This window comes from Crinia signifera, chromosome 4 (genome assembly GCF_055691185.1).
Source record: "Crinia signifera chromosome 4, ASM5569118v1, whole genome shotgun sequence".
Taxonomy (NCBI): Eukaryota; Metazoa; Chordata; class Amphibia; order Anura; family Myobatrachidae; genus Crinia; species Crinia signifera.
In genome coordinates, this window is record NC_139220.1 from 160,226,411 (window position 1) to 160,236,822 (window position 10,412).

Below are 10,412 nucleotides of genomic sequence, written 5' to 3' on the forward strand. Positions count from 1 at the left end.
CCATATATACACTACAATATTGTCCACAATAGCTCGATCTCACTAACTGAGGGGTATTCATTGTCCCTGATGGCGTGAAGTGCCAATAGCTCCCCATCCGTAATCAACACACCCCCCCTTCACTCCCTGTTTCCACTTCCCTGAGTCGAGGTGGAAATAGCGAGTGTGGCCATGAAAACGGCGGGGCTTGCGTCATTTGGGGTGAACCTCGCAGTTTAAGGGGATCCTCGGCGTCCTCTCACGGCAAGAATTTGTCCCTTACATTGAATAAGGCGAGGATGGCTTGTCTTTGGCAAGGAAAAGCCATCTTTGCCGTACAATTACCCTCGCCGGCTGCATTTAAATACCCCTCTTTACCTCCAGTGTTGGCATCTTCAGCACCGGATAAATATACCTCTAACTGTACACAACTCCACCCACCACATATTTCCATATAAACCCTTATCACAAGAGCAGAGTGCACAGATTTGTTGGCCTTATTTTACATTTCATGTGTGGTTGTGCAGATGGTTACCGTTTGCACAAAAAAACATGCAATGTAACATTACAATGCTGGCAGCTATTAATGTTTCCGATGTTTGTGTTTATATAGGTGAGAGATAATGCCACACTCATTTTATCAAGAATTGGAATTTCTCAGCAACATGAGGAAAATCACCAAGATTTCCCAGGAGAAAGTATGTATATTCTATTTAGTGTTATTGTACCATCTGACCACCTTTGTTGAATTCAAAGTTTCTCTGCAAATCAACCAGGAAGCCTGCATAATTTTTTAGTTTTTTAAATACTAAGCTGCTCCTCTACAAGTAGTGATTTTTGTAAGCAGCACATTAAAGTAGCATATTTTAAGAAAACCACAAGGCATGGCTTAATTGCAGAGTTGGTAGTATGCCAAATTAAGCCATCTGGCTAGGTTTTAGGAAAGGTGTATGGTTCTTTGGCAATAGCAACATGTAAGACTAGGAATAGAAGCGAGAAGTTAGTCAGACTGCAGAATAGTAATACAGGTTGAGTATACCTTATAATATCCGTCATCCAAATTATTCCAAAAACCATTTCCAAATTGTACTACTGGGGACATGATGTAACTGGCACTAAATATATGCAAAAAATGATTGCTTGGCATTCAAATTCAGTGCCTGACACAAACCTTGTTTAATGTTTTAAAACCTTGTTATATTTGTGTGTATTTCATGTGTTTAATGTGTTTATACAACATAAATGCAAGATACCTCCTACGGATATAAAAATATTCCAAAATAATGAATAATCCGTTATCCAAAATGCTTTTGATCTCAAGGGATACTCAACCTGTATGAGGATTCTATCCAGGGATGGTTTGTGTAAGTGGTGCAGTGATTTTCAAACACTGTGCGGCGGCACAGCAGTCTAGTGGCTGCCCGTCAGATAAATTGCATGTGCGGCTACCGCCGCCATCAGTTCACACCACTTGCTGGGTACATGCCTTGCGCGGTAACTCAACACATCTCCTTCCTGCCTTGAGTGCCAGCTATTGCTGCCTATCGTGCTGTTCCTCCTCCTCCGTGCTGTTCCCCACTGCTGCTACATTTTATACAGGCTGATAAATGAAAGAAAAATCTTTCATTTTATTTAATTATTTTGGATTGGGACAGCAGGTTAGTGTTTGTATAGCGGGAAATGTAATTAGCAGGACTGTCCTGCTGGAAATGCGACATTTGGGAGGTTTGCTTCTGTCTGATAAAAACTTTGAATTGTTTTAACTCGGCCTGTTAGGGCTTTGCAGCAGCTGAGGCTTAAACATGAAATGTAAATTTGTAGACAAAATAGTGCTTGAATACAGCTGGGGACATTTACCCTTTCTGTTTTCCCCTAAAAGTATATGTATTTGCCTAGGCTGGTTGCTAAAGGATCTCTGCTGTTTTCATACTTTAGGGCACGCACTACTAGAAGACGAAAACAAAGTGTGGCATCTCGTCCGTCCAGCAGATGAAGTAGATGAAGGGAAATCTAAAAGAGGAAGTATGAAAGCAAAAGAACAGACCAAAGCCATAACGGAGATCTATCTGACAAGGCTTCTGTCTGTCAAGGTGATCTTATGTGTGATGTCTCTATTTGGACAATACATGTCTCTGTGTACTGATGTCCAGTGATGATAGGTTTATTTTGTTTCTTTTTGATTTTAACAGGGTACGCTCCAGCAGTTTGTGGATAACTTTTTTCAGAGTGTTCTTAATTCCCATCAAGTGGTACCACCAGCTGTTAAATATTTCTTTGACTTTTTGGATGATCAAGCAGAGAAATATGAAATTAAAGATGAAGATACGGTACACATATGGAAAACAAACAGGTACGCTTTTATACTGGCACTAGATAACAGGCTTCATTTACAGTTTAATAACCATAGAATATGAATACTTTAAATTATGCTGATTATGATTTTTAAATGTGTCCTCACACACTATTTTTACAACGCACCAATCTTCCTTTCCTGGCTCACCAGATTCCGAGCTACTCTTTTTTTTTTTTTTTTTTTCACTCTGATGTGCATCTTAATCATAATCGAATGCATTCCCCTCCCACCTGTTTTCTGCAATGCTTCTTTATGCTGACCCCCAAACCAGCAGCTCGACAATCATGCTGCAGTATTTGGGCCACTGTGAGGTTTATTTACAAAGATGGAAGTTCTATTTCACATAGGATGTTGCAATGGTCAGCCAATCAGATTATATCTATTATTTTCTCAAGGTGCTAAATAAAGGTACTTATGTATTATCTGGACTCCCATGTTAAATGCACCCCATTTTTTCATACCCCTACTATCCAATTACGCATGGAGTTGATTTTATATAGTGTGGCGAGCGCAGCGAGCCACCGTGCCCGAAGCGTGGCGAGCACAGCGAGCCCCGCGAGAGGACGCAGTCTCTTAAGAAAAACGGAAGCCCAGATATTACATAAGTACCTAAATAAATAAGTAGATTCTGATTGGTTGCTATGGCCAACGTCCCTTCTTAGTATACTCCTGTGAGTGACATTGTAGCCCCAGATCTGCAGTCACAGGTTTACATAAATCAGTGAATCGGGCCTAAATGCCCTTAGTTGCTAATTACATATGGATAAATATCTTTGTGATATAATCATTCTGTTATATTGTGTTCAGTGTGTAATAACATGAAATTGTGTCTTTCCTCCTTGCAGTTTATCGCTGCGGTTTTGGGTTAATATACTGAAGAACCCTCATTTCATCTTTGATGTACATGTGCACGAAGTGGTGGATGCTTCCTTGTCAGTCATTGCACAGACTTTCATGGATGCGTGCAGCAGGACAGAGCACAAACTGAGCAGAGTAAGTGGAGCAGCAGATTGAGGTCTATAATCTGTCAGCTTTCATCTACTTATTTTTTTTTAAATGGTCGCAGATGTGTCATGTTTAGTGCCGGTGTGAATGGCATTACTGCTCTGTCAGGCAGAATTGGGCATGTCATATATATCACTGCAGGCACGGTGTGTGTGTGTGTGACAGCTTGTCCTATTGCTTATCTTCCCCTTGTGTACTGCTGCCAGTTACACAAGAACGGGTAGCGGAGCGCTGCTTGGACCAAAGCAGTGCAACTATGTAACTAAAATCTCTCTGTGTTTTGCATGTATCACAATGGCTGGTAGCGGTCCTTTTATTGAGAATGAATTGCAGTAGAACAGTGACACCCGCTGCTCATGCTAACATGTGCATTACCAAGCCATACAGTCTACGTAAAACCTTATAGCGAGTGCTTTTACAGTTGCAGTGTCATTTAGAAGGGAAAATATTTTGGTATGGCTGTGAATGATGCAGATGATGTTGCTGTATAATCCTACAGTATGTCAGGTTGTATGAAAGAACTGCGCCTCTTCTGGTCAGGACCATATACATGTACAGGCATACCATTTGTACTCTGTGTTCTTGTGTAATTATGGACACTTTTTTACTTGTTTCCATGCCTATAGGAGTCACCCAGCAACAAATTGCTTTATGCAAAAGAGATCTCAACGTACAAGAAAATGGTGGAAGAGTAAGTCCTCAGACTGCCTCTATATGTACACTGTAATGTTACCAGTCCTCATTATATATTTCCCAGTAACATTTTTCTATGAAATGGTGCAATTTAAGATAGCATGATGTATAAAAGCAGTATGTACAAAAGAGAACATGCTAAAGTATTAATGTTTATTCATTTTAGATTTGCTTTACAAACCACATGTAATGTTGCAGGTTTATTAGGCCAGTTACTTACTAACTTCCAGGTAAAACACAAGTGTTAAACAAATGTGAGATCACTGAGATTCCTACCAGTCACTCCTAGGCTTTGGGCAAGGAACACCTGGACCTCTGCAGTAGAAACTGTCACCTCATATGTCCCAATATAATGAGAGGTGTTCTCTAAAGGCCCCCCATACACTACTGCGATTTGGGACGATTTCACCCAATCCCGACTGATCAGGCCAAGTAATCGGCCCAAATTGGGGGATGAGATGGCCAAACGCTAGTAGTGTATGGCCAGCTTAAGACACCGTTCTAAAAATATAGTATAGGAAAGTAAGTAAAACACTGACATGCAGTTCTAAAAATAACATTTAAATATTACTCCCATACAGTTATTCATTACCTTATTAAAAATAAAGAGAGGCGTTCGATCCCTCTCCTTGTCCTGGGATGTTCCAGTGCTTAGCTTTGTTCTAGTCCTGAGACTTGTCTATACTTTGATTCCAACGCAGATTGATTCAGTTGAGAGAGGAAAATGTTCTCAATTTTGTACTTGGAGGGTTTGTAATCACACCTCAAACTGAATCTCTATAGAGGTAGGAGAGTGGCATGCTGGACTGATGCTGTGCGACTGCTTTGATTTCTATAGAACATTTGTTTCATAGGATATAATTTTGTACTTGAAGACCTCCGCTGCATTGAAATGGAAGCACTGAATTTTCCTTTCTTAAAAAAAATGGGCCCCTTATATCAATAGAAAAATTGTGTACAATGCTCATTAAAATGGACTCCTGTCAATTAATAGGGGATTTATACACTTTGAGCTCCCATTGAGATCAGTAGATCTAGAAGTGTGGCAATTTGCATTAACTGCTCTACAACCTGCACCAAACAAACCTCACTAGAGTACATCCCACACAGGCACCAGTATGAACAGAGGTTAGTATGAGCACATAGAAGAGATTTTTTTTTACTTTATTCACTGAACATGGCAGCTGTTGCCCACCATTTGCACGCTAGTATGTAACTAGCCCTAAAGCAGTATGATGACTATCCAGCGCTGAATCCTTTAATAGTGAAGAAATGTGACCATTAATAATTGTTTTTTTTCCAGCTATTACAAAGGAATTCGCCAAATGGTACAAGTCAGTGACCAGGACATGAATACACATTTAGCAGAAATTTCAAGGGTATGTAAGACTAAATATTTTTAGAATACAGATGCAAAAATGTTAAGAAAACTGGAATTCACAAAATCTAAATCCACTATATTGAAGAGAAATGCTTCAGCAGTTGTGAAAAAGCTCTCTAATGCTGGCAGACCTGGCCTAAGTGCAGACTAGTGGTTCTAAAGGTCCATACACACTGGGCGACTATGCCCAGCGTGTATGGACAGCGATGATGACATCATCGCTGGGGGAAAGCCGCTCAGTGCATACACACTGAGCGGCTTTCCCCCTGCCCGGCGCCGACGGAGAGGGGGGGGGGGGGCGGCGTTGCAGAGCGGAGTGCTGTGCAAAGCCGTCCTGAAAGCCGCTCATCTGCTGGTGTAACCAGCAGATGAACAGATTTCCCGGTGATGTTGCGGGAGCGCGCAGCAGCGCTCATTGCCCGGCCATACACACTGGGCCATACACCCCCCCCTCGCCTCCGCTCCGGCGTTAGTACTCCAGAGCTTCCAGTCATAACACTCAAGGGGTTAATGTATGTCAGCATGCAATGCATGCCTCTTATGGCTTGTGTCTGTGCCCCGCCTAAGGATCGTGCTTGGTACAGAATAACAGCTGCTATATATACCTATATTTTATTCTGTTTTGTAACCCACAGGCACATACAGAATCATTGAACACACTTGTAGCACTGCACCAGCTGTACCAGTATACTAAGAAATATTATGATGAGGTAAGTGTGCTCAAAGAGGATACGAATTCTAGAAATATTGGGCTGCACAGATCCATATTCCGATTTATTGGGATTTTCAAAGTTTCCGGAATAGTTGTTTCATATATAGTCATATTATAGTGGGATACGGTTGGTCGACCTAAAGATGGTCGACAGTCATTAGGTCAACATACTGGTAGGTCGAAGGGGGTCTAGTTTTAAAGGTCGTTAGGTCGACAGTCAAAAGATCGACATGGGGTTTTTCACTGTTTTTTGAGCCAACGTGCTGACAGGCTGTATTTCATGCCCTACCATCCACTAGGGCGTGGTAGGAGAATAAAATAGTGTGCTAAGCGCAGCGAGGCACCGTGCCCCAAGCCTGGAGAGCGTAGCGAGCCATGCAAGGGGACGTGGTGCGTGTCCGTGTCCACTGTGTCGATATTCAGGTAAAAAAAACTGTGAAAACCCCCATGTCGAGCTTTTGACTGTCGACCTAGACAGTCGACATAATGCTTGTGCTGACCTAACGACCTTTTGACCTTGTGCCATGTCAACCTAGACCCCTGTCGACCTTCCAGTATGTCAACCTTATGACGGTCAACCATCTTTAGGTCAACGATACAATCCATACCCATTATAGTTTAGTTATTAATTAGTATTGTACATCCAATACATGCAACCCCACCTAACAAAGTAAAACATGCAAGTTTGGTGTTTTAGTCCATTGCACGTTAGCAACCAAAGAACTTAGTATGTGTGTAAACACATGTCGGGTAAGTCTGGTTGACATGCAAAGCTGCGAAATTTGCAGCTTTGGGTGTCATTTAAACACAGGAATGCCCCCCACACGCCAAATATCCCCACTCGCATGCGAATAGATGTTTAGCATAAACATCCATTCTCAGCCTTGCACGTGGGTACAAATTCATTCGATGATGGCCGACCATGTTGCTGTATGGGAAGTGGGTGCATTTACAGGGGAACGCCAAGTGTTTTCATGGGGGCGCCCATGAAATGCTGGGCGTTCTTATGGGCACAGCCCCTCGCCCACACCCCATGCCCTGCTAGGTGTGAACGCGACGGCGAATGAGTACTTTGCCCCGCCCGCTCGCACAAAGTGGCTTCACATCCGCATAAAAGTTTATGCGTGGTGATAAGAATAACCTCCATGGTGCGATTTTAGTTTACAATTTTGAATATATAATAATCTATCGTATAGAAAGTTTGCCAAAATCTCAGTTTCCCCTCTTGCGATACCGATGCATGGCGAGGTCACTATCACATGGATAAATAGACTGTGCAGGCAAGGCGATTTTCACTGTGTCTTCAAGACAAATTGCATAGCCAAATATCGCACCGTGTGTACACAGATTTAGAGGAAACCCACAAAAGCATTGGGAATGTATACAAACTCCACACAGTTAGGGTATGGAGGATATGAACCTCAGTTCTGTGAGGCAGTAATGCTAACTATTACACCATCTGTACTGTTTTACTAATCCTTTAAACCTATCTTATTAACTGCTTCTTAATTCTAACAGAGATGTACCATGTTGTGCCATTATAGCTTTTCATGCATTGCCTCATTTTTCCAACATATTTTTTATTGAATCTCATAAAATAGAACAGTGATACAGTGCATCCTTACTCGGATGATAACATTACAATAGCATCAATGAGGATCCAAAACATTTTCTAACAGTTCACTATATGGGTAAGACGGGAAGTATTTCTCGGAGGTGTTCATAGAGGCATAGTCATCAAACGGTACTATTAATATTTCTCGACAAATATTCTTTAAAATAAACTCCCCATTTATCATCCGGCTATATCATTAAATTGACATAGTGGTCAGAGTATCCAAAATCATAAATAAAAATAAACAAAAAAGAAAAACAAGAACGAATAAATGAGCTATGAATAATAGCAAGTAAAACATACAAACGAACTGTCTGGTCCTACCTCAACATGGTAGACAACCAAGACAAATTGAACCAGAGTACCTGCCCAGCAGCCGTCCTGGACCGCCGACCCATCCACGGAGAGATCCAATCGGTGTAGAGGTTAGAAGGAGAGTCGAGGGGTTGGGGTGGAAGAGAGGATGGAAGAGTGAGAGCGGAGGGAGGGAGTATATGTCTAAGTTAGTGCAAGGGGATTCGATCAACGATCATTGATCGATGATACTTATTAACATCTTGACTGCCGGTGTGGAGGAGATAAAGAGAAAATTACTTTTCTCAATTGTATATGTATGTGGCATGTGTATGTTTAATGTAATTAGTACTGGTTATAGCACATGTGACACAATAAGGGTGATTTTTTTTTTAAGCGGCAATCACATTTCAAAAACAAACTGGTTTTGCAGTGTAAATGATTGCTGCTTTAAAAAAACTGGAGATTTCTTACCAAATCTCTCATCCTATTAAATTCCCCAAATAACTCTTTCGACATCTCCCCCTAGATTGCAGACTTTCACCAACCAATTCTAAAGCCACGTCATTTCAAACTGAAATTATAAACAACCTTCTGCACCAACAGCGATGTTACCATAAATTCAGACACTGGGCTTTGCAACTTCAGGGTTGTTCATTAATCTTTATATTCTCATGTGCTTGAGTATGTTACCAATACCTAATTAGGCTTGCCATCAGTAAACTTACCTAGTGTATAAAGCTGTCTGGTTTGTTTTTTTTCCTAAATTTATTGTAAGACTTTCATGTGCCTGTATGTGTAACGGTTTGCTTTCTGATTTGTGTGTGTTCTAGATCATAAATGCTCTAGAAGAGGATCCATCAGCACAGCGCATGCAGTTAGCAATCCGGTTACAGCAAATAGCCGCCGCATTAGAGAATAAAGTCACCGACCTTTGATTGGAAAAGCTGGACAGCAAAAGAAAGTGTGACATCAAAGATGTTAATTTTTCTTCCTAAGGAACAGAGTGTTATATTTTTAAAAATGTCCTTTTTGCCTTTTTTAATTAGACCGATTTCGTCTTGCACAGTATAAAAAAGGAGAAAGATGTTTTTACTGTAAATTACGCCTCAAGTGAAACCTGTGTTATATGTGGGAAGGGAAAGGACAATTTTTATAACTGATGTCATTATGCAATGCTGACTATAGCATTGGCGTTTTTAAATTCATTATGCAAACATACTAAATTTGTAGTGTCATTTCTAGTGAAGCAATACATTTTAATAAGCAATCATTTCAACACGTTAGGACATAGTTAATCCTATGCTTCCCTACACTTTCTGTTTCAATAACTGGACAAGTAATGTGAATCTATGACCGATCTTTCCACCTTCCACCAAGTGCCATGAGGGATATTGCAATGCAATGTATTGCTACCTGGCTTTTAATGGAGTTCTAAGAAGCTGCCAATATTAGTAAGACTAGAGGAAGCACAAATTTAATTCTGCTTTTCTTTTTTTTATTTTATTCTGAAATTTATTTTATATATACATCTACATTCTAATGTGCCTTATATGTACCAGTTAATTAAAGACTGAAGCTACATGATTTTGTAAAGAATATAGAAGATTTATTTATGTCACTGATTTCTTTTTTTTTTTTTCCTTTTGGTTTATTTCTGTGACCAAATGTAATTAATTGTGTGTCAATGAAGTACAAGTTGACATGATTATGTAAAGATTTAATATGTTTATCTTGTATTAAAATGTTACCAGAATCTTTCATCTGCTCCTGGTAGCTTACCCAAAAAGCACCTTTTATTGTATCTCTACATAAGAATGTAAAATGCAGTATGTGATGTTAGACCGCAGCCAGCATCTGATTGTACATTTCAGCCCCACAATAAAGTCTCACATCTCATACTATGAATACGACCGCTACAACCGTTGTGTTGTTTTGTGTCTATAAAAGCAGTTGTGCCAACCTGGTGAAGTGCATTTGAAATCACCCAGAAATTACACAGACAAGGCTGTATTTACCACGAATGCTCCTTGAGGTCATTGCACATAAAGGAACCTCAAATTACAAACTGTGAGCCCTGTGTGCTCATTCTGCAGCATCCAATTATCTATTCTGCATAGCGGGAAGTAGATACACAGTTTACCAAACAAAAGAAAAGCTCACAACTGTAAAACTCAACTTAAACGCCGGAGGTTATGTTCCACTGCCACCAGTAATGATTAGCAGTAAGAAGCTCATAGTCATTTTTACATGTTGTTTCTTTGGAAGACCTCACCTGTTTCTATTGGGGAAAAACACATTGTGCACATAATATCTTTTGGGATATTCGAAAATGGGGACAGTGAAACATAGTTCTTTAAAAAAGAAAACTTTAAACCTT

At 40.4% G+C, this 10,412-nt stretch overlaps 1 protein-coding gene across 4 annotated transcripts in view; it reads left to right on the forward strand.

The window, feature by feature from the left end:
• Positions 1-9,954, forward strand: part of PLXNB2 (plexin B2) — a 199,550-nt gene extending 189,596 nt beyond the window's left edge. For all 4 annotated transcript variants that reach the window (XM_083182863.1, XM_083182865.1, XM_083182864.1 and 1 more), the window contains 8 exons: positions 593-677; positions 1,915-2,069; positions 2,169-2,329; positions 3,178-3,325; positions 3,964-4,028; positions 5,334-5,409; positions 6,047-6,121; positions 8,866-9,954. In XM_083182863.1, the coding sequence (XP_083038989.1) occupies positions 593-677; positions 1,915-2,069; positions 2,169-2,329; positions 3,178-3,325; positions 3,964-4,028; positions 5,334-5,409; positions 6,047-6,121; positions 8,866-8,970 (870 nt within the window). In that variant the 3' untranslated portion in view covers positions 8,971-9,954. The remainder of the gene's footprint in view (positions 1-592; positions 678-1,914; positions 2,070-2,168; positions 2,330-3,177; positions 3,326-3,963; positions 4,029-5,333; positions 5,410-6,046; positions 6,122-8,865) is intronic.
• The last annotated feature ends 458 nt before the right edge of the window (positions 9,955-10,412 follow it).